Raw genomic sequence first — 25431 nt, 5'->3', positions numbered from 1 at the left:
TTCCTGTGGTTTGTGATGATGTCATTTCTTGTTCGTTTTCTGAGGGGTTGATAGATGGCATCTAGACCCAGTACATCCCATGGACAAAACCAACGTCATCTACAAAATTCCATGCAAGGACTGCCACAAACACTACGTAGAACAAACAGTAAGAAAGTCAGACACCAGGATACACGAACACCAGCTATCCACAAAGAGATACGACCCTCTTTCCCTCGTAGCCCTACACACGGATGAAAAAAGCCACCATTTCGACTGGGACAACACATCTATCCTGGGACAGGCTAAGCAAAGGCATGCCAGAGAATTCCTAGAGGCCTGGCACTCCAACCACAACGCCATAAACAGAACACATAGATCTAGATGCCATCTATCAACCCCTCAGGAAACGAACAGGAAATGACATCACCACAGACCACAGACCACGTCTGGATATCAAACCTACAGCTCAGCGAGCAAACCTACACCCTAAAGGAAAGCATACCAAATGCCTTCTTCACTATCCTATCTACCTGCGATTCCACTTTCAAGGAGCTAGGAACCTGCATTCCAAGGTCTCTTTGTTCAGCAACACTCCCTAGGACGTTACCATTAAGTGTATAAGTCCTGCTAAGATTTGCTTTCCCAAAATGCAGCACCTCGTATTTATCTGAATTATACTCCATTTGCCACTTCTTAGCCCATTAGCCCATCTGGTCAAGATCCTGTTGTAATCTGAGGTAACCCTCTTCGCTGTCCACTACACCTCCAATTTTGATGCCATCTGCAAACTTACTAACTGTACCTCTTATGCTCGCACCCAAATCATTTATGTAAATGACAAAAAGTAGAGGGCCCAGCATTGATCCTTGTGGCACTCCACTGGTCACAGGCCTCCAGTCTGTAAAACGACCCTCCACCACCACCCTCTGTCTTCTACCTTTGAGTCAGTTATGTATCCAAATGGCTAGTTCTCCCTGTATTCCATGAGATCTAACCTTGCTAATCAGTCTCCCATGGGGAACCTTGTCGAATGCCTTACTGAAGTCCATATAGATCACCTACTACTCTGCCTTCATCAATCTTCTTTGTTACTTCATCAAAAAAGTTAAACAATCTTTATTCACACTGAGGATAATAATCAAGAAAACTCATGGTTTATTTGCCTTTCTATCTTGAGGACTGGAGTACAAAGATGCAGAAGTGATGCTGCAGTTAAACAACACCCTGGTTAGGCCCGACTTGGAGCAGCTCTGGGCAGTACACCTGAGGAATAATAGTTTCTTCTGCGAGGGAGTAAAATGTCAGCTCACAAGAATGATACCTGGACTTTGCGGTTAAATTATGAGGAGAGATTAGACAAACTGAACCTCTTCTCTCTAGAATTTAGGAGAAGTTAAGGATGACATGATTGAATTCTTCAAGATATTAACAGGAAAATGCAAGGTCAATAACGAATAATTTTCACTGTCAGGGTGATTTGACAACTAAGGTTGACACAGTCTGAGAATGAGGTACAGACCATTCAGGAGAGATGTTAGGGAAGCACTTCTCCACATAAATGATGGTAGAGGTTTGGAACTCTCTGCCACGTACAACACTGGATGCTAGACCAGTTGTTAATTTTCAGTCTAAGAGAGATACAGTTTTGTTGGACGCAGTTCAGATATGGAGTTAGGACGCAGGTCAGCCACGATCTCATGGAGTGGTGGAAGAGATTCAAGAGGCTGAATGGGACACTCTACATTCCTGATTCCTATATAACGGTTTGGGTGCTGGGAGAGTGAGATGGATGCGGAGATGCTAAAACAAGGTAAGGAGCTGCAGACGTTGACGATCTGAACCCAAGAACAGAACGTGCTGGGGAAACTCAGCAGATCTACTCCAGTCTGTGGAGAGAGAAAGCCGATATAACATTTCCAGTCCAGTGACCCTTCTTCAGAACCGATTAGATGAAGGCAGCGTCCAGAGAGAAACACGGGAACAGCAAAGGAAGCATCTATAGTTGTTGATAGTGAATGTTAACCACACTCCAAAAACTACATGCGTTACTTTCAGCACTGCCAACCCATTGTCAATTCCTCACCTTCCCTTCTTCCCTAGCTTCTGATTAACCAACCCTTTGTCTGGCTACCTTATTCTCTATCCCTAAATAACATCTCTTTCAATGTTTTACACTCCTTTACCACCTCCTACCTTTTTCTAAACGTTTCTAGGTCTGAGGAAAGATCACTGGATGTAGAATATTAATTCTTCTTGCCTATCTCTCCAAATGTGACCAGACCCGCCCAATTTCTTAAGTCTACATCCAATTTCTCTAATGTCCATTCAATTAGTTTGACTTTGACTGATATTCAATGTCTCTGTCAGTTTTTATAATTTCTTTTCAACAGTTCTCTGAATTTTGGTATTTTAGTGTCGTGTATGATAAAGACAGACAAAAGAGATCTTGTTTGTCTGACACGAATTTCATCTTCACAGTTCGACAGATTCTCACACTGGAGTTCAGAGTTTAGGCATTAGGACCAGTGTATTCAGGAGAGATGATGGGGAGCCCTTTTTATACATAATTGTTTATGGCATGCTGGTGTCGCCGGCTGGGGCGGCATTTATTGCCCATGCCTAATTGTCCAGAGGGCAACGACATCACTGTTGGTCTGGAGTCATGTGTAGCCTGTAAAAGTAAGGACAATAGATTGTCTGCCCTCAAGGACATTCGTGAAACAGATTGATTTTTTCTCTCACAATCGGAATTAGTTTCATCATCATCATTAAACGCTTAATTCCAGATTATCATCGCATTCAATTTCTAACCCCTGCCATAGCCGGATTTGAACCCACTCCACAGAACATTATCTGATTCTCTGGATTGATAGTCTAATGAAAATACGTATCACACGAAGTGTAGGATAGTTGTGGAACTGTCTTCCACAAATCATTTATTTTAGATCAATTATTTGAAATAAATCTGAGAGAGATTGTTGTTTTCTTGTTAAGCAGAGGTATTAAGGAGTTACGGACTAAAGGCAGGTCTATGAAGTTAGGTTACAGGTTTGCCACAATCGCAATGAATATCAGAATGGCCTAGTCCTGTTCTTGTGACATTCTAACTACTTCTATTTTTACATAATTGTTTAGAATGTTATGCGTTTGTTTTGCTGTAATTTTCTTGCGTATCTGTATGCTTTCACGTGTTCTGAATTTTTTTCTGCTGTCTACTAATTCTCGAATGTTCTGGCGGACATGAACCTTTGCAGCATTGGATCCCTTTGGCATCGATATTGCTTATTGAGATGGAAACCTTCAGAAGCAACTCTTAAGCAGAAATTCAAATCCTTGTGATCTCTCTCTCTCTATCTATCCATTTCTATCACTGTCTCTTACTCTCTCTCTGTCTCGTCGTCAAGTCTGGTCCATCTGGGAGCGGAGGCGGAAGGACTTAGTGGGGAATGTTTTGCTGTATTTTCAAACCAGGAAATGTTGCAAAGAGACTTTGAGAACTCGGGGAACCAGGAGCGGATTTTCGGTGCGTCAGTTGATGTAAAGGAGGATGGGGTATTGAATTGGTTCACCGGTTGAGCTTCAGTAAACAACATGACAGAGAAAGGAAGCAATGGCGATATAGGGGTGGGGGGCGGTGAAAAAGTTGTTATGTTTTCACGTCCATATACACGCACAGCTCTTCCCTGACGACCGAGGTAGATGTATTTTGATTCGATCCTTCTATGTTCAAGTCAGCATAAGTAACGCTCTCACAATTGTTGTCGTGCACTTTGGAATACTCGCCCTGCATTGAACAACATCGAAAGTAGTGTTTGTAAAGTATAAGTTGATATCTTGTGCCTTTGCTCCTTTCGAAAGACGTTTTAAATATAATTTGTCTATCACAACCTTTTGGTTCCTGTCAATTTCTTTCTCACTACCTCCACACTCTGCTCTTTTTTTTTGCAGTCTCTCAATTTAGATGAGATCACAGTGGTTAGTAAGATTGCGAATGTCATCAAAATTAATGGAATCCGTGAAGAAGTTTATCTAAGAATCCAATCGGATCTTGATGAGATGGGCCAATGAGCCAAGGAGTGACATGTGTAGTTTAATTTGGATAAATGCAGAGTATTGTATTTTGGTAAGACAAACCAGGGTAGGACTTACACAGTTAATGGTGGGGTCCTGGGAAGTGTTGTTAACCAAAGGGCACTAGGAATGTAGGTGTATAGTTCCCTGTAAGTGCTATCACAGACAGACAGGGTGATGAATGTTGTGTTTCCACAATTGGCTTCAATGACTGGCACACTGAGTCCAGGATTTGGGGCGTCATCTCACGGCTGTACAAGACAATTTCAAGGCCATTTTTAGAATACTGCGTACAATTCAGGTCGCCCTGCGTTAAGAGAGATGTTATTAAACCAACGAGGGTACAGTAAAGAATACAATAATGTTACTGGGATTGAATGATTGACTTATTGGGATAAGCTGGGACATTTTTCCCTGGAGCATAGGAGGCTGAAGGGTAATCTTATAACGGTTTGTAAAGTCATGAGGGGCATAGAAACGGAGAATAGTCAAGGTCTTTTCCTCATTGTGGGGGAGTCCAAAACTAGAAGGAATAGGTTTAAGGTCGGGGGAAGATTTAAGATGGAGCTGAGGATGATTTGTGTATGGAATGAGCTCCCAGAGGAAGTGGTCGAGGTGGGTACAATTACAAAGCATTTAGGCAGATACATGAATAGGAAATATTTAGAGGGATATGGGACAAATACAAGCCAATGGACCGAGTTCAGTTTAGGAAACATGGCTGGCATGGAAGATTTGGGACGAAGGGTCTGTTTCCATGCTGTACAAATCTATGACTCTTTTGCTTTTCAATGTGCTTCCTGTGTTTATCTCTACCTCAATATTTCATTGACTTTAGTCCCACTCTCTTCACCGTCTGCCCATTGTTCCGCTGTTTGTGTTGATTTTCTGCATCCCTCCCCGTTTCCCATTCTCTGTTAATTAATCCATACTTGTCCTAACCTTCGTCAACCTCCAAGTATATTCTTTATCCTAAGACTCTCTCTGTCTACAGGAGAAACTAATTAGACTTTGCATAACAAGAAAATAATAAAATAAAATGCTTTGAGTTTGACTAATAACAGTGTGCTTACCATGGAGTTGAAATAGATCAAGTTGGCGTTGTCATCTGGTATAAAGGAAGCACAGATATTTAGATTTATTTTTCCCTGTTTCAGCAGTGAGACTTAGTGATTTACGTTGTCAATAGCTTTTGTGTGCTAAAACCTGGCGCCCAAAATAAAACGTGTCAAAATATTTTAAAATCTCTCGCCACACCCTTGTCTTGGAGTGGGAGAGAGATATCTGGTGATTCAAACTCAAGGTGGCCATTGCTCAGAACAGGGAGATGTCGAGATAGAGTCCTCAGGAAGCCGGTGAATAGAACCCACATCGTCGACATCACTCACAAGCCATTCGAGAGAAACACTCTTAGCAAGCATGTAGTCTATTAAATGATAACAAATAATATCTTCGAATTTATATTCTGTTGAATAGGATTTTCCTTGGAATGGAGGGATTGCTTTATGAGTTAAACAGATTGGGATTCTACTCACTGGAGTGAACGCAAACGCAATGGCATCACCTCAAATGCTTGTTTCTACGATGCTATGCTTGAATTAACTTGAAGTTTGTCTCCAAAAAGATATTCACAGTGTTCCAAATTAAAAGGCTTGTGTTTTGTCTGGAAGACCGTTAGCTAGCACTACTCAAGAAGGGTTACTTGAATAGAAACATTCATGCTGTCAATCTTTCTCTACAGATTCTGCCAGACCGACTGAGATTCTCCTGCATTTCTGGTGTTGTTTTCTTTAGCCTTTTGACCTCTGCAGTATCCACTACAACAGGAAACAAGTTATTTCAATGCTTGTTTCTGATGTTGAGACTCTCACTTAACTGAGAGTGAATAATCATACAATGAACAGGAATGAGATTTAGGAATTCTCCACTAAAACCATTTACACATTTATCACGTTAATAATCACAAATAAAGATGTTACTTTTTTATCGCAATCATTACAACCAGTCAATAACTTCTGCAACATACTTACAAATGCCATCTTGGTCTTTGCTGTCTGCAATTTGAATTGCTATGGATGCAGCCCTGTAAAATAAAGACATATATTGACTCAAACGTTCTCCAAATGTAATGGGAATTAATGTCAAAAAAATCAATAAGGAATAAATACGCGATATAACGATGTTTTAATAAACATTTCTCTGTATGTTGCATAATGTCAAATGTCAGATTAACACGAGTCACATAACATCCTCACCTCTGAATATTTTGACGTTTGTGCTGACCTGTGAGATATGAAACAATAATGCAAAGTTGAAATGCCTCAAACATGATGATCAATTTCAATAATACAAAACAAAGACCTGTAGGGTGTTAGATAATAGAGTTCAAACGGAGAATGGTAAAGAAGCACAGCCATGTCTGACATTACCTGCATACCAGAACAAATAGAAATCTGAAGCACAAAGTGACATGGGACTCTGAGTTCGGGATTCTCTTCAGGTTAACAGAGAGGTTCAGTTGGCAGTTAGGAAAACAAATGCAACGATAGTTTTCATTTTGAGGAGGTAGAATGTGAGACCAGAAATGTACTGATGAGACTGTACAAGGTTCTGATCAAACCACATTTGGAAAATTGCGAGCAGTTTTCGGCCCTGTATCTAAGGAAATATGCGTTGGCCTTGGAAGGGGTCTCCAAGAGCGATCCTGGATATGAAGTGCCTTTCGTTTGGGAAGCGATTGAGTACTCTGTGTCTGTACTCCATGGAGTTCAGAAGGATGAGGCTGGAGACCAGATTGAAGGTCACAGAATACTCAGAGGCCAGAATATTGCAGCCAAGGAGTCGAATCACCACGAGCAAAAGAGAAAAGTACCGGATGGCACAGCCTCATGGTGAAGGGATGGCTCATTAGAACTGAGTTGAGGATTTCTTCAGTTAGACGATGGAGAATCTATGGAACTCATTGCCGCAGAAGGCGTGGAATATATTTTTTTTAATGACTTTATTTCTATAGCTTCATGATTGGAAAGTCGATCAAGGCTTACTGGGAGAAGGCAGGAGCATGGGATTGAAGAGCATGTCAGCCATGATCGAATACAGGAGCAGGCTCGATGGACTGAATGGCCTAGTTCTGCTCGTATACCCTACAGTCTTGTGGCCTTTGCCAAAGAGATCTGTGCGCTTTCGCGTTTTGGGGGACAAGGACGGGTAAGGCAGAGCCCTCATGTGTTTTTAAGGCTGCAAAAGACATTTTATTGATCACTCAAGGAATCAAGGCGAGGTGCAGGAAAGAGAATGTGAGCAGTGTCCGATCAGCCACAATTCTATTGAATGATGAACTAGGCTCTATGGAGTGAAGGGCCTGCTCCTGTTCCCATTTCTTATAGCGCTATGGACTTGAACTGTTAACTCTGTTTCTCTCTCACTCTCCATAGACGCTGCAAGAATTCTTCAGTTTCTGCTGCAATTTCGTTTTTTTTTAATGAATCCAGAACATTTGGTGTCAAACTGGACAGAATCAAACATTTAATCTGAAATCTCCCAAAAAGAAAAAAAAAACATTAAGAATATGAACATTGGAAACATAAGGAGCAGAATAGAAGACAAAGAAAAACAGTCATGCTTTTCCTGTTACAGCTTAGTACCCTCCGCTGTGCAGATACAGGCCATTTGCCCCTTCTTATGAACATTCCAGCCAGACCTACCCTGACCCTATGCCAGCATACCCAACTTTCCTACAGCTAATCCACCGAGACCACACATCCCTGAATACTTCGGGATAATTTAATAAAGCCAATCCGGCTAACCTGCACAACTTTGGACAGTAGATAGAAATCCAACCAGTCAATTAGGAGAACATACAAACGCCATTCAGATAGTCATAGAGGCATACAGCACAGAAATAGGGCCTTCTCTCCAACTAGTTCAAGGCCAAACCATAGTCCCAAACTAAACTTGTCCCACCTGCCTGCCTATATATCTCCATACATTTCTTTATCATGTGCTTATGGAAGTGTCATTTAAACATTGCAACTATATCCACATAGGCCACTTCCTCTTGAAGTTCATTCCACACAAAAGACACTCTGTGATAACGATAATACCCCTCAAGTCATTTTAAAATAGTTGTCCTCTAACCTTAAGAATACGCCCGGCAATCTTGAACTCCCACCCACCCCCCGCCCCACCTTAGCGAAATGACACCCGCTTTTCACCTTGATTATAGTTATCTATAAATCGCAATAAGGCCACCTCTCAACCTCCTGCTTTCCAGTGAAAAATCAACGACTTAGAAATCGTACAGTGTAGAAACAAGCCATTCAGCTCACCAAACCCGCATTGACCTTCTAAAGAAGATCTCAACTCCATACCCTGTCCCTCTAACCGTACGTTTCCCTTAGCTAATCCACCTAGCCTGCACTATATGTACAATTTAGCATGGCCAATTTACCGAACCTACACATCTTTGGTCTGTGGGAGGAAACTGGAATACCGGGAGTCACCCATGCAGACAAGGGGAGAATGTGCAAGCTCCACACAGACAATCGCCAGCGGGTGGAATAGATTTTGGGTCCCTGCCGCTGTGAGGCAGCAGTTTTAAACACTGAGTCCAAGAGTGATGCTAAATTGCCCACAGCATCCATGGATGTGTAGGTTAGGCGTTTTAGCTATGTGGAATTCAGGGTAATCGAGAACTGGTCGGAGTATGGGTCTCAGTGAAATGTTTTTCAAACGGTGGCCTGTTTCCACTGTGTAGGAATTCTCTTGAAAAAAAAGTCCCAGCCTCTCAGAACTCAAGTTCTCCTTTGCTTGCAACACTCTGGTAATCTGTCCTGAACCCTTTCCAGCTTTATAACATCAAAAACTAGTGTGAAAGAAGTCACCCAAGGATGGAATTGAATCCAAATCATTGGTGCTGGGAGGTGGTAGTGCTAACCACTGAGCAACTGGCCTGCCCTGTAGAGACTGGATGTTGTTAAGGACAGTGATAGTGCTCCCTAGCGAAGTTTGTGAAATGACTGCACTGACAATATATTTAAAGCATACAAGGAGTAGATAAATTGACGGTTAGGACTGGAGCCCTTCATCAGGAATGAGGCCGAGACCATCGGGGTGGAGAGATAAATGGGAGGAGGTGGCATTGGCGAGAAGGTAGCTGAGAGTGCAATAGGTGGATGGAGGTGGGCGTAAGGGTGATAGGTCAGGGCCGAGGGTGGAGTGGATAGGTGGGAAGGAGGATTGACAGGTGGGACAGTTAAGGAGGGCGGTATTGAGCTGGAAGGTTGAAACTGGGGTCAAGTGCAGGTAAGGGAAATGAGGAAACTGTTTTAGTCCACATTAATGCCCTGGTGTTTTATGAGTGTCAAGGTGGAAGGTAATGGTTTCTTCTTCAACACGTCGGGTGGGAGGGAGTGGTGATGGAGGAGGCTGTAGAATTTCTATATTCTTTGTACTTTGTTCTAGGCCCAGGGCCTGCATGCCCTCGGCAGAGCAGGAGGGGGAGTTGAAATATTCGGCCACTGGGTGGTGGTATTGCTTGGTGTGAGTCGCCTAGAGGTGTTGTCTAAAGTACTCTGTGAGAAGGAATCCAGTCTCCCTAATGTAGAGGAAACCACATCGCGAGCAACAGATACAATAAATAGCATATATCGAATTACGGCGAAACTTTGATGGATGTGGAAGGTTTATGAGGCCTTGGGTGGATGTGAGGGGGGAGGTGTGGGTGCAGGTTTTACAATTACTGCGGTGGCAGAGGAAGGTGCAAGGAGGGGATGATCACTGGTTATGGGCGTGGAACTGACCAGGTAGTCATGGAGGGAACAGCCTTTCTGGAAAGCAGATAGGGTTTCGGAGGGAACTATATCCCTGGCAGTGCGGTCCATTTGTAGGTGGTGGAAATGTCAGCAGATGATGCGATTTATGCGGATGTTGGTGCAATAGAAGGTGTGAACCAGAGGGGTTCTGTACTTGTTGCAGTTGGAGGGGAAATGAGGGCGGAGGTGCGGGACGTGGATGAGACGCATTGGAGGGCAACTTCAAACATGTGGGAGGGGAATTTCGGTCTTCTGGTGTGTTCTGTGGTGGAACTAGTACTCCTGGGAGCAGATGGTGCGGAGGTGGAGGAATTGTGAATATGGGATAGCATTTTTGGAGGAGATTGGGTGGGCGGAGGTGTAATCCAGGTAGCTGTGGGAGTTGGTGGGTCTGTATTAAGTCGGTCCTTCTGGATGGAGTTGGAGAGGTCTAGGAAGGGGAGTGGCAGAAATGGTCCGGGTGAATTTAAGTTTGGAGTGGAATGTGTTGGCTAAGTTTATGAATTGTTCGACCTTCTCATGGGAGCACGATGTGGTACTGATGCAGTCATCAATTTAGCAGAGGAAGAGGTGGGGAGTGGTGCTGGTGCTTCTCTAGAAGATGGACTGTTCTAAAGAGACAGGCATAGCTGGGGCCCATGCGGGTGCCCATGGCTACCCCTTTTGTCAGGAGTAAATGGGAGGAATGGAAGGAAAAATTATTGAGTGTGAGGTCCAGTTCAGCCAAATGAATAAGTATATCAGTGGAAGGGTACTGGTGGGGACAACGGGAGAGGAAGAAATGCAGGGCTTGGAGGTCCTGGCCATGGGCGATGCAGGTGGAGAGAGATTGGATGTCCATGGTGAAGGTGAAGCATTGGTGGCCGGAGGAATGGAAGTCTTGGAGGAAGCGGAAGGCCTGGTGGTCTCCCGAACGAATGTCGGGAGTTCCTGAAACAGACAGACAGGTCAGTGTCAACGTAGGTGGAGATCAATTCTGTGGGGCAGGACCAGGCTGGGTAAGTCAGCTGGGTAAGTCAGGGTTGTGAATATTGGGTAGGAGGTAGAATCTGACAGTGTGAGGTTCCAGAGCTATGGTGTTGGACGATGTAGGTGGGAGATCCCCTGAGATGATGAGGTTGTGTATGGTCTGGGAGATGATGGCTTGGTGAGGTCATGTTTGAGGTGGTGGTAGGAGGAGGTGCATTCGAGTTGATGCCTGGCTTCAGCACTGTAGAGGTCATTGCGCCAAATGACCACCACATCCCCTTTGGCCACAGGTTTGATGGTGAGGTTGGGGTTGGAGCAGAGGGAGTGGAGGGCTGTGCATTGTGAGGGCGAGAGGTTGGAGTGGATGAAGAGGCTGGACTGGTTCTAACTAGGATTATAACTCTGGTTGAAGTCAAGGTAAAGAGATTGTAGTTTTGACCCAATACATTATGGTGCAATTGCCAAATATTTTGTTTTGTTTATTGGCCATCCATTGCTTTTGCACTTAGGAAAGTAGCGACATCAGCAGGCTGTTCGTCCCTCAAGCCTGTTGTGCCATTCAAGAACATCATAGCTGATCAGTGGACTAACTCCACATACCTGCATCTGGCTCCTGCCCCCTTCACAGCTTTACTTACAAATGCTTCTCTCTTAGATTTGAGAATACACCATCCTCTGTCTTTTTGAGTTAAGCTGTGGCTCTGTATGGAGGGAAAGCGACCACGATTGGACACCTCCTATGAATGTATCAAAGGCCAAGACGGCTAAAAAATACAAATGTACTGAATGTTTACTATGAGTCCCTCATTGCCAACACAAAAACACCTCTCTATATCTGAATGTTACTGGGGCACTATTGCAGTGTTAAGGACAAAATGCCTGATGGCCCCATGTACTAGCTCTTGCAACCTATGCCTAATTTCTGGAGTTAGAATTGAAAGTTAGTGATTGATTTATCCTTAATTGTCTTTCAAGTCTGTTGGCTGTTGTTTAAATACATTCATGTAATGTGGGCATCACTGTTCAGGCCAGGATCTATTACCTCTGCTCTTCAGAACCTCGTCTCTAAAAGTGAATTGACCTCTCCTTCATTTTCTGAAAAAAGAACACATTCTTTTCGGACTCCTTTTTGTACCTATCAACTGCTACTTATCCTCACGTCTACCGTTTCTGTCTAATGAACTGAACGTTTTACATCAGTATTTTAAAGAGCCCATTTCAAAGTATATGAACAGAACAAATCTCCAGGTGCGGCAGTGTCATTCACTGAATAAACCAAAATGAAATTAAACTCTGTGTCTAGCTGATCTGAACACACAAAACTAAAACCTTTAGAACCTTAGAGTCATACAGGTCCTTAAGTCCTATTTGTCGATGCTGACCAGATTTCTCAAACTCTACTTGTCCTAATTACTTGCATTTCGCACATATCCCTGTCCATGTACAAATGTCTTTTTAATGTTGTAATTTTGCTCACCTCTACCACTTCCTCTTCAAATCCGTTCCATATACTCACCAGCCTCTATTCAATAAAGTTGAACCTGAGGTCCCTTTGGCAGCATTCTCCCCTCACCTTAAGCCTATGCCCACTAGTTTCGAGACTTCAATACTCTTTGGAAAAGACCTTATCTATTCACCCTATCCATGCCTTAGATTATCTTACCATCATAAGGTCACCCCTCAGCCTTCGACACTCCTGAGAAAAAAAATCCCAGTCAGTCCCAGCAACTTCCTTGTAATTGTTTAAATAAATTTATTCTAGTTTAACAACATCCTTCCTATAGCAGGATGACCAGAACTCTATGTAGTATTTCAAAAGTGGCCGAACCAATATCCTTTACAGCCACAATAAGAAGTCCTAAATCCTGTTCTCAAGGCTCTCACCAATACAGGGGAGTGTGCCATTCACTTTACTCACCACTCTGTCTACCTGTGATGCCACTTTAGAGGAATTATGTGCCTCCACACACACCCCCACCCCCAGGCACCTCTGTTCAAAACACTCTCAGGCACCTCTGTTCAAACCACTCCCAGGGCCTGATTGAACCTATATTTTCAAACAATATTAATACGACATAAAACTTGATCACAACTATCTGTTCACGTTTCCAAGTTTCCCACTCAACTGTCACAGTTATACAAATCTACAGCACAGGAAAATACACTTCAGTCCCATGCTGAACTGTGCTGGTCAAAAACTTTTCTAATCCCATGTCCTCAGCACGTGACCGATTGCCTTGGCATGGCAACAGCACATCTAAACCGTTTTCTCCCACTTTTCCAGGCAGTAAGTTCAAGATTCCCCACTATCCCTTAGTAAGTCTTCCTCTTCACCCTCTCCCAATACTATCGCATCGCTCCTAACCAATTATATTGTACTTTTGAATAAGTTACCTTTCTTGACAATAAGAAGGCACAGCACCACAAGTAAAACAATGATCACAGCAGCACATCCCAGTCCGACGAACACATATAATCTCTTCTGGGCAGCTATGCATTGCAAAAGAATGAGTCACGTTAATGAACGGCAAAGAAACATCAGTACATCCCACTGAGAATAATATCCATTTTGAAACAGTAGCTAGTCCTCTTTTCGATATACATTCCAACTTAATCAAGCAATATAGCTAATCGATATTTAAAAGCTTACTGTTCCTGAGAATTGAGTAGGAGCGAATATCTGGTCTGTCCCATAACAGTCACTACGTGTGGCTGTAGAGGAAGATTTAATAGAATGTTGCCTGGGGAGCCTGGAGAGTTTTTGTGGAGAGAGATTGGACAGACTACGTTATTCGCCTTAGAACAAATGATAGTCAAAAATTGTGACATGATTGACATCCATAAAATGATGCGGGTTGGGATAGGTTTGACAGAAGAAACTTTGCCACTTGAAGGGATCAATGACTGGGGAGACGGTGACGGGGAAATGGATTGAAGATAAGGGGCAGACAGTTTGCAAGCGATGAGAGGATTTTGTGAAGACCCAAAGGGTTGTGGGAAATCTGGAACTCACTGCCTGTAATGGTAGGAGAGGCATAAACTCTCATCACATTGAAGGGGGATGTGGATACGTATTCACAATGCCAAGGCAAACATGGCTATGTGTTGGCCAGTGGGATTAGAGAATAATTAAGCTGTTTTTCATTAGCACTTATTTTATGAGTGGAGGGGCCTGTTCCGAGACTGTAGGACATGAAATTTGAAATCTCCCACTCATCCATTTTTGCACAAAAGCATTCACTGGGCATGTCCACTGTTTGTTATTTTGATTATTTCCCCTACTCTGGGGGATAACCTCGGAGGCGTTTCAGCTGCTCTGTTGAATTCACAAAAATGCATCCTTCTGTGCAACTCAAAATTAACCGTCCTACGAACATTGGGGCCTTGGATTGTCGAATGGTTATGCCTGACAATGCACAGACAGCTCTCTGTCAATGCCCAAGTGTTATATCCCATTGAACAATGGCAGTATTATCTGGCATTGTTTGTGCGTCAAGATGACGTCATCCAATTCAGAATTAGGGAGGCACCTAACAGGAAAAAAGGGCTTATAACCCACGCTCAGACCTTTTATCAAATTGCAACGAGTTACATCAAGGGCATAGGACAGACGTAAAACCTGAAGCACTACCAATCATTAAACAGAATTTCTGCAAATATCAAATTGGATAAGAAAACTAGCAGTAAAGTTTTTTACCTGCATGCATTTATGAAAATGAGGAAGAATTTCACATTCAAGAAATCATAATTACCTTTTGATCTGTGATCGTCCTTTCTTTTCTCTGTGACTGAAACAGATTGGCTCAACGGGGAAAGGATGGCACGTCCGTTTACCTTTGTTTCGTATCGACAACTGTAGTTTCCTGCAGAGGAATGTTCATGGATGTTGATGGTAAAGGCCGCAGTATCTTCAAGACCAGTCACATGATGTATCTGTCTAAAATCTTTCCTCCGACTATTGTAAAAGTAGAATATTCCTCCACTGGGCCGAATATCACCTTGACAGGAAATCAATACATTGTCCCTGCTTGCATTGGCATCGGAATCTGGCAGCGCTTTGATATTCGGTTTTGAGAGTTGATCTGTCCCATAATTTTAAAGTAGACTTTTACAAAAAAGAACAATATACAAATCGTAGGTTTTAAAAAATCAAAACACTCGAAAGGAGAAAGTGTGGAAGAAAGCAATGGCAAAGTCCAGAGAGAGACATCTTAATAGCTAAATTTTTAAATCAAATGCATAAACATGTTGCAAAATAAATGTTATTTTACAAAAACTTAACTGATATCATCCTATATAATAGTGTAACACAGAACACTACATAATGTTAGTATTGAGTTTATGTTTTTCATTTATTGGACTTGGGCGTCGTTAGCTGGCCAGCATTGATAGCCCGTCCCTATTTGCCCTTAAGAAACTGGTGGTGAACTGCTTTATTGAATCGTTGCTGTCCACTTGCTGTCGGTTTACCCACAATGCCGGTCGAGAGGGAAATCCAGGATTTTGCCCAATGACTGCAAAATGAAAGGTGGTATATTTCCAAGTCAGGGTGGTGAGTGGCTTGGAGGGGAACTTGCAGGTAGTGATGTTTCCAAGTATCTCCTGCCCTCGTCCTTCTACATGGAAGTGGTCGTGGGTTTGGAAGGTGCTAAGGAAATTTGGAAAATTTCTGCAGTGCATCATGTAAATAGTACATGTTGCTGTTACTGAACACTAGTGGTACAAAGATTGAAAGCTTGTAGGTGTGGTGCCAATCAAGCGGGTCGCTTTGTCCTGCATGATGTCAAGTGTTTTAATGTTGTTGCAGCTGCCCCAATTCACGCAAGTGGGGTCGTTTCCATCACACTCCTGTCTTGTGCTTTGTGGATCGATTTTAGGGTGTCAGGAGGTGAGTTACTCACCGTAGTATCCCTCATCCCTGAATGGCTGTTAGAGCCACTGTGTTTTACGTGGTGAGTCCAGCTGACCTTCCTGCCAATGGTAATCTCAACGATGTTGACAGTAGGAGATTCAGTGAAGGTAATACCATTGTCCGTCAAACAGAGGTGGTTAGAGCACCTCTTACTTGCGATGGAGCATAGAACATAGAACAATACAGTCAAGCACAGGCCCCTCGGCCATCGACGTTGCATTGACATGTGAAACTGATCTGAAGCCCATCTAACCTACACTATAACATTATTATACATATGTTTATATAATAACTATTTAAATGCCAGTAAAGTTGGTGAGTCTACTACATTTGCAGGCAAGGCATTCTACGCCCTTACTACTTTCTGAGCAAGGAACCTACCTCTGAAATCACCCATCCTTCAATTTAAAGTTGTGTCCCCTCGTGCTAGCCAGCATTGCCCGAGGAAAAAGCCCTCACTTTCCCCCCTATCCAATCATGTGATTATCTTCTATGTCTCGATTAAGTCACATCTCAACTTTCGTCTCTAGAACGAAAGCAGCCTGACGTCCTTCACCCTTTGCTCATAAGGCCTCCCCACCATGCCAGGCAACATCCTGCAAAATCTCCTTTGCACTCTTTCAAATGCCTCCTCAACTTTCCTATAATGCAGCGACCAACATGTACACATTCCTCCAAGTGCGGCTGCACCAGAATTTTGTCCAGCTGCAACATGACCTCATGGCTCCGAAACTAAATCCCTCTTCCCACAAACCATACGCCTTCTCAACAAAACTATCTACCAGGGTGTCAATTTTCAAGGATCTATGCACACGGACACCGAGATCTCTTTCCTCACTGATACTGCCAAGAGTCTTACCATTATCTCAGTAGTCTGTATTCCCGTTACTTCTCACAGTTTCCTTTGGCCACTGTCTGGCATTGTTTGGCGCGAATGTTCCTTGCCACTTGTTGGCCCAAGCCTGAATATTGTCCAGAACTTGTTGCGTTTGAACATGAACTGCTTCAGTACCTGAGGAGTCACAAATAACTCTAAACTCTGTGCAATCATCGCCGAATATCATCACTTATGACATTCTGACAGAGGAAAGGCCGTTGATGAAGATTGTTGCGTGGAAGACGCGACCCTGAGGGACTCCTGCAGTGATGTCCTGAAGCTCAGATGACTGACCCTTCACAACCACAACCATCTTCTTTTGTGCGAGGTATGAATCTAACCAGCAGAATGTTTATTCCCATTACCCACTGATTCCAGAATGCCAGGACGTCTTGATGGCATACTCAGTCAAATGTGGCTTTGATGCCAAGGGCTGTCACTCTATCCTCAACCATGGAATTCAACTCTTTTTTCCACGTTTGAACCAAGGCTGAATTGAGATCTGGATCTGATGGATTCTGGCGAATCCCAAACTGGGCGGCACTTCGCAGGTTGTGGCTGAGCAGGATCTGCTTGATAGCACATTTAATGGCCCCTTCCATCACTATACTGATGATGGAGAGTAAACTAATTGGGCGGTAATTGGTCGGTTGGATTCGTCTTGCGTTTTGTGTACCAGACGTACCTAGGCAATTTTACACATTGTTGGATCAATGCCAGTGTTTTAACTGTCAGCAGCAGACATCACTATGCTCATCCCTGGACCTTCATAACTTCGTAACTGCCCTGGATAGCAAGGACACCTACGTCAGTGTCTGACTACAGCTCCGCGTTCAACACCATAATTCCAAACAAACCCATTTCTAAATTCTGAGACCTCGGTGTCGGCTCCTCCCCCTGTAACTGGATCCCGAACTCCTGACGCATAGACCACAATTAGTCAGAATGTGCAACAATGCTTCTTCTATCATAATCAACAATTCCGATTCCCCACATAGCTGCGGTTTCAGAACACGTCTATGCTCATAACACACTCATGACTGCGGGGCCAAATTCTCACTCAAAACCATTCACATGTTTGCTGATGACACCACCGTTATCGGTCAGATGTGAAACAATGATGAAACGAAATACAGGAAAGAAACTGTGTGATTGGCAGCATTTTGTAAAGTCAACAATTTATCCACCAAAATCAGCAAAATCAAGGAGCTCAGCATTGACTTCAAGAATCAGAGAGGAGGGCATGCCCCCAGATGCATTAATAGTGGTGAGGTAGAGATGGTCGAGGGTGACAAGTTCCTGGCAGTGATGATTGCAGACAATCTGTCACGCACCACGCATGTCAACGCGATGGTCAAGGAGGTATAACAGGTTCTCTACTTCTTCAGGAGGCTAACAAAGGGCAGAATATCCACAAGCTGCCCTTATTTTTTTTTTAATGTAATTGCACCATATTTGACTGCGGCACAGCACAGTATGGCAAGTGTTCAAGAAATCACAGAGAGTTCTGAATGACATATTAGCCAACCTTTCATCTTTTGATCTCTTCGATACTCAGGACAGCAACCAACATAATCAAGAACTCCCCACCACCGTAATTTTATTGTATTCCACTCTTTTTCGTCAGGTAGACAATACAAGGGTTGGAATACACGATTGCACAGATTCAAGAACAACTTCTTCCCCATTGTTACCAGACTTTTGAACAGACCTCTCAAATATTAATCCTGGTCTCTCTCTGCACCTTCTCTGCAGCTGTATCCCTGTATACTGCACTCTACTCAGTTACTCTGATGCACATGGTAAGGCACGATCTGCGTGTAAAGCTTGTGAAGCTACACTTTTCACTTTATTTCAGTGCATGTGACAAAATTAAATCAAGCATCAAATACAAAGTAAACGTAGGTTTAATGACATACCTCCGACATGTATCTGAACAGGATCAGTGAATCCTGATCTTTTCCATATTCCATTCTCCAACAGAAGTAAACATTCACACATGTAACTTGCTTTGCCTCTGTTTAAGGGTTTTAACTGAAAAGATGTTTCACATTGTCCTTCAAGAAGATCGTTGTGACTACATTTGGAATCGTAACACAATTGTACCCTTGTGACTGGACATTGGCAGCTACAATTCACTGATGTTGCCTCTCCTTCCAAAAACACTCCATATGATGGACTCAGGGATAATACTGGCTTTGGGAAATCATCTGCGGAATTCAGTTAAAACATTTCATCTGTAGAATACGTTTAATAAAAATGACTGAACTGTTACAATAAGCCGACTTCATGTGAACTTTATTGAAAATGTTTGTGCATCGATTTGTGGCCTGGGTTTTCAGCTGCGAATTGATTTGTAGATATTTCGTGCCCTCTCCAGGTGACATCTTTAGTGCATTGGAAACTCCTGTGAAACGTTATATACTGTGTTTTCTGACGTTTATTTGGTTCTGTTTCTGCTGCTTGTGGTTGCCAGTTATGGTTGTTCATTGTAGTGACCGTTATATTGAGTCCAAGCCAATGTGATTATTGATAGAGTCCGTGCCTGAGTACCATGTTTCTATCAAATCTCTCACTGTCCTCTGTTTAGCGTGTGCTTTGATCGTTGTATTGTCCCAGTCAAATTTGTGGTCCCTGTCGCTTGTGTGTACGGCTACCAGGGCAGCTGGTCGTGGCATTTAGTGGCTAGTTGATGTTCGTTCATCTGGATTGTTAGTCTTTTTCTTGTTTGCCCTTTTTCGTGTTTCAGGCTGCCTTTGCACGAAGCAATGGTCTCATTTGATATAACAGCACTGTTTACGTCATTTGACAAAACTCTGGCTAGAGAGACTATTTCCAATCTCCTGAACAGGCAGAACAGAAAACATGATGTGGAAACCTACCAACAAGGACTGTGTACTCAAAATACTAGACCTATGCTAGACGACACACTTCGCATTCAAATATATGAACACATCAATGGGACACCTATGGGCTTACCCATCCCTGGGCTCTTAGCAGAAGCAGTGATGCAAAGATTGGAACAAGCAACATTAGCAAAAAACTAACCCAAACTCTGAATCAGATACATCGATGCCACTTTTGTCATCAGGAAGAGAACAGAAATTGATAACATTCACCGGATCATTAATACCATATTCACAGGAATCACATTTACAGGAGGAGGAAAGAAACAATCAATTCCTATCCCTGGATGTGATGGTACAAACAACACAGAACAGTGAATGCACCACAAAGGAGTACACCCTGACCAGATCTTGAATTACAACAGCAACTACCCGAACATTCACGAGACAAGCTCTATTAGGGATACAACATTCTGCAGCACTCCCGGCCTACAAAGAGAATAAAAAACACTTGCACAGAGTCTTCACCAAGAACGGACATCACCACAACTACATTCGCAGATGCCTAACAGCCAGCGTGACGAGGACATGCCACGACCTAACAAATTAGCTACGCTACCTGATTTTTAAAAAAAGTCTCAGAGTTGACATCAGACTTCTCCGTCCATGAGGTTTCATGTCAGCCCATAAATCGACAGCCATGCTCAGACAACTCACAAGGACAAAACACCCTTATACCCAGCATGTGCAAGACTAAAATGATTTACAAAATACCATGCAAAGACTGCACAAAATCCTGTACATCCTGTAGAGGATGTACAGGCAGACAACTAGCAATCTGCAACCATGAACACCAACTGGCAGATAAACACCACGACCAGCTACCCCGAGTAGCTATACACACAGAAGACAAGGACAATAAATTTGACTGGGCCAAGACAACGATCACAGGACAAGCTAAACAGAGGTCAGCCAGTGAATTCTTCGAAGCATGGACACGGACTCCATCAACAAGCACCTTGACCTGGACCCAATATACCGGTCACTACAACGAAGAACTGGAAGCAGCAGAAATGGAGCCAAATTCCAGAAGACACAGTGCAGCACGGCTTCACAGGAGGCTACAAAGCACTGAAGATGTCACCGTGACAGAGGATGAAATATCTGCAAATCAATTTCCCATCTCGGCGAACATACTCACAACCAAGACTGCATTAGGATTTCAGACTGAAATTGACTGTTTTTGCTGATAGTTCCACGGAGGATTGAATTCATAAAATAAATCTTATTGTTTGAAATTAATCAAAGTGTACGTGGATACTTGCCTTTACAGCATAGAGTTTTAGAGCAGGGAGATGATGCAGGGACTGTATAAAGTGTTCGTTCGGCCACCGAACGAGGGTAATGTGCCCAGATCTGGAATCCACATTCTAGAACGGAATGACAGCACTGGGAGAGGGTGCAGAGGGAGATTTATCAGGATGTTACCTTGGTACTGTAGAGTTTCAATGAGAGAGTGAATGAACAAACAAGGGTTATTTTCGCTCCAGCAGAGGATATTTAGAGGGAGTACATTATTGGGATGCATAAAATGATGAGGCATTAATAAGGTAGACAGGAAGAACTTTCTCCTCATTGAAGGAGTGATCAATGAGTAGGGGAGAGGGACAAAGATTGAAGGTAAGGGCAAGTAGGATTAGAGGGGATGTGAGGGAAAATGTTTTCACATCCGTGGGGAATCTGAAACTCACTGTCTGTAAAGGTGGGAGAGGCAGAAGAAGATTTTAGATGTACACTTGTGATACCAAGGATTTTGACCAAGTTCTCGGAAAATTGGTTTCGAGAATAGTGAGGTGGCTGCTTTTGACTAGAATCGATCTGATGGCTGTGTCATATATCTCTGGGACTGTACGACTAATGTTTATAACATTTTGTTCAATCTTGTCATGGTCATAATATGATTATAAAGTTTCAAACAACAGAACTTGATCGTGCCATGAGGTTCATATTAAACATTATAATTCTCACACTATTTCTTCTGTCCACTGCCAGGAAATATAATCAACCAGTCGGTGAAACTCCATGATAGACAGACAATAAAAAGACGCATGATAACCTTAATTTTCAAAATGATGTCAATAAAGCTGGATACAAATTTTAGCCGTACAGTTTAGTTTAAACTGTTTCTCATCAATCAATCTTATAATCAAGTAGAAAAACATTTAGACAGTGAAGTACATGTAAAAGAATTAAATGCATTTTAAATTCTCATACTCACATATGTCCTGCATTTCGACCAAAATATGGAAGTGGACTATTGGGAAGCAATAAAGGAATTGATGAATATTAATATGTTACTACTTAAAAATCTGGAGACAGACAGACAGATATGCAAATTTCTGTAATGACACATTTGGATGGTCGGACCACGAAAAGGGATTGTAATGTTTTTGGAAGATGTGGATGTAGGTTTGCTCGCTGAAGCTGGAAGGTTCATTTCCAGACGTTTCGTCACTCTATCAGTTACTTACTCAGTGTGTCTCCGGGGAAGCACTGTTGATAATTCCTGCTTTCCATTTCGATGTTGGGTTTCTTTGGGTTGGTGATGTCATTTGCTACGGTGATATCATTTACTGTAGTGATGTCATTTCCTGTTCTTTTTCTCGGGAAATAGTGACCATAACAGCATAGAGTTGTTGGAAATTGTGACCATGATATTACAGAGATTATTTTAAGTTTGATTTTGACATCATTCATCTTAAAGCTGAACAATAGAAAATACGGCACAACCAAGGAACAGGTTTACTGGAATAAATTTTGAAAATACACAAAAAATGGTTAATAGGAGATGCGCAAATTTATAAATAAACACTTCAGGTTCCACAGCAATAGCCAGTTCCTTTAATGGACAATATCTAATGGGAACATTGGACTTAGCCAGTTTTATGAAAGACATCTGAATTTCTAGAGTTGAAAGTAAGTGGATTATAAGAGTGCCAGAAACATAATTGCTATATTGTTGACCATCTTTCATAATTCTATAGATATTGAAAATGGTCATGCTGACTCGATAGCCCTTTAAATAGTGAAGAAAATGGGTCAATGGAGTTCTTTGTCAGCTTGGCAAAATGGCAAAATTGGACAGAGCCAATGTGGCTGCTTTAAATACTAAACATGCTTCAGAAGTCTGATGGAGCTTTTTGAGGATATTTAAACGTAGAACATAGAATAGTACTGCACAGGACAGGCCCTTCGGCCCTCCACGTTGTGTGGACCAATTATCTGCCACTAAGCCCAAACTAACCTACATACCCATCATTTTACTATCAATCCATGTGCCTATCTAAACACCCTAATGCATCTGCCTTCATAGAACTGTTGGCAACGTATTAAACACTCACACCATTCTGTGTAAAGTACCTACCTCGGATTTCTCCAGTAAACCTTCGTCCAAACACCGTAAAATTACGTACCCCTTCCCCCCATGATAGCCTTTCACCCTGGGAAAATACCTCTGGCTATCCACTGTGTCTGCGCCTGTCATCATCTTGTACACCCCTATCAAGTCACCTCTCATCCTTCTTCGTTCCAATGAGAAATCCTGAGCGCCCTCAAACTTTCTTCATAAGATGTACCGTCCAGTCCAGGCAGCATCCAGTTAAATCTCCTCTGTACCCTGTCTAAAGCTTCCACATCCTTCCTTTAATGAGGCGATTAGAAGTTAACTTAATACTGCTATTGTATCATCTTCGAAGGCAGGCTACTTACCAGTTGTAAGAAAGATTGAAAATGTGAACATTTTCCAACGAAATTTCCACCTGATATTTTGGACGTTGAGATCTGAGTTTGCTTTCTTTCCTGCTTAAGTTTTCTTATTGGTTTGAAGCCAACAGTCTGCATTGAGCATTTTGAAACAGGAACAGAGATGACAAATTGTCATGTGGTTTCACAAAACTATTTCTATTGCACACGCTATTGCTCAGCATGAAAAAACATGATGTTGAGCAGTCAGTGCAGAAGCAGTCTGCATTAGTAGGAGCCTTCAGGCCATTCAGCCAGATTACACAGGGGGCTAAACTTATCTCAGTTGGCTGGCCAGCTGGCATGTGATGCAGTCACACTAAGCGCACGGGTTCAGTTCTCACATCGAACTGCCATTACTACCATCTTATCCCTCATTTCAGACATACTGACCATCAGGTTAAACTCCCCCATCCCCAGGTCATCTCTTTCTCAATAGGAGAGACTGGTACTATGACAATATTACCATCACCCAGCGGTTACAAGCCAAATTGCATCATTATCTGAAGATTGCAAGCATTGACTGTCAAAGAAAATTTATATATTTGAATTCTATTCAAACGAAGATATTCTGTATGCACAACTGTAATTTATGAAATCAGTTGCTGCATCATGTGCAGGTATAACTTTGAGGACCAGTTATAGGAAGGATATTATTAAGCTGAAGAGGTCTCAGAAGAGATTTAATCAGGATGTTGCTAGGTATGGAATGTTTAAGTTCTAAGGTAGGCTGGGATTTTTTTTTAATGGCACGTAGGAGATTGTGAAATAATGTTGCAAAATCGCAAGGGCACAAGTCAGGTTAATGGTAGTTGTCTTTTCCCTAAATTAGGGAATTTCAAGACAAGGGGGCATATTTTTAAGGAGAGAGGAGAGATATTTTAAAACAGCACGTTTGTTTTTACACAGATATTGATTCGCATGCAGAATGACGAATTTATGCTTGTGAGCAAAATTACAACATTTAAAATACATTTGGATAACTACATGAATTTGGAAGGGTATGGGCCAGGAGGCGGTTAGTTTAGCATCATGTGTGGCATGGACTGGTTCAACTGAAGGATTTGTTTCTTTGCTGTGACATTATAACAATGTGTTTCCTCAGCAGAAGAAAAGATGATTTTGCATTTCATAAGTTTGTTCCGGAGGCATAAACTTTACTTTTATTTACTCATGGCCAGCAATTATTACCCATCCTGACCTGCCCTTGAGCATGTGGCAGACAGCTGCCATCTTGGATTGCAGTAAAGGTGTTATGTACAATGTGAAGCATGTTGGAGAATTTCATCCTCATGTCTTGATCTCAATGCTGTGTCTATTCAAATTTGTTATTATCATAATTATTTCGGTGATAATGGCCAGTAATGCGGAATACATAAAGTAGAACCACAATTGCAAAAGGGGTTTCAAGATAGTTGAAGATTCATCCTGTTCTAACGCAGGTTAATTATAACCTGCACATATTTCATTAGATATCAACCATATTGATATTATAGGGTCATAAAGATGTACAGCATGGAAACAGACCCTTCAGTCCAATTTGGCCATGCCGACCAGATATCCTAACTTAATCTAGTCCCATTTTCCAGCACTTAGCCCATATCCCTCGAAGCACTTCTTACTCATATTCCCACCCAGATGCGCTTCAAATTGCATCAACCTCCACCACTTCCCCGGCAGTTCATTCCATGCATGCTCCACCCCCACGTCGAAACGTTGCCCCTGAGAGAGAAAAATATCAGGTTGCCAGGTGCATGTTTTTTTTTTACGAATATAGAGAGTCTTTTAAAGAAATAGTTTTAAGCTAAGAAATAACTTTGAGTGTTGCAACTGACCACAAAAGAAGCAGGAGGGGCATTTCTCAATAAGCTCATAGTTTGTAGGTCCGCTTTTTGGACTATCAGAAGTCAGAAGGTTAGAAAAGACGAACTGGATAAAATAACAGGAAGGCTGTAACGAACAATGACAGCCAAATGAGACAGATTTAAAAGGAAAGCAAGTTAGGTAATTAATAAGTATGATCAGATTAGGCTTGGGTGCAGGGAATAACAAAATAAGGGGAGAGAATGAAATAGATGCTTATGATAGGTTTATTGCTTAGTGTAGGGGTGTCGAGAGACCCCTCAGAAAAGTACTTAAAAACTCTGTATTTCACTGTCA

The 25431-nt window shown here is 42.4% G+C and overlaps 2 protein-coding genes across 9 annotated transcripts in view; one reads left to right on the top strand and one right to left on the bottom strand.

Annotated features, from left to right (window-relative positions):
* LOC140470724 (histone H2B 1/2-like) overlaps positions 1-25431 on the top strand; it is a 698799-nt gene that overhangs the window by 270720 nt on the left and 402648 nt on the right. The gene's annotated exons all lie outside the window — the stretch shown is intronic.
* LOC140470886 (uncharacterized) lies at positions 2885-23362 on the bottom strand. Of its 5 annotated transcripts, XM_072566830.1 has the most exons (10): positions 23239-23354; positions 22002-22275; positions 21749-21784; positions 18544-18834; positions 14588-14917; positions 13230-13325; positions 6309-6336; positions 6084-6136; positions 5127-5161; positions 2885-3766 (listed from the first exon to the last, which is right to left on the bottom strand). In XM_072566830.1, exons 2-10 carry the CDS (start codon positions 22225-22227, stop codon positions 3629-3631), a joined length of 1233 nt encoding a protein of 410 aa, XP_072422931.1. In that variant the 5' UTR covers positions 22228-22275; positions 23239-23354; the 3' UTR covers positions 2885-3628. The 5 variants fall into 5 exon arrangements, with proteins under 5 accessions (XP_072422931.1, XP_072422932.1, XP_072422934.1 ...); XM_072566831.1 differs by lacking the exon at positions 22002-22275 and having other exon boundaries at positions 23239-23362; XM_072566833.1 differs by lacking the exon at positions 18544-18834 and having other exon boundaries at positions 22002-23362.

The sequence above is a fragment of the Chiloscyllium punctatum genome, chromosome 52, assembly GCF_047496795.1.
Source record: "Chiloscyllium punctatum isolate Juve2018m chromosome 52, sChiPun1.3, whole genome shotgun sequence".
Taxonomy (NCBI): Eukaryota; Metazoa; Chordata; class Chondrichthyes; order Orectolobiformes; family Hemiscylliidae; genus Chiloscyllium; species Chiloscyllium punctatum.
This window is presented reverse-complemented; position numbering and strand designations above follow the sequence as displayed.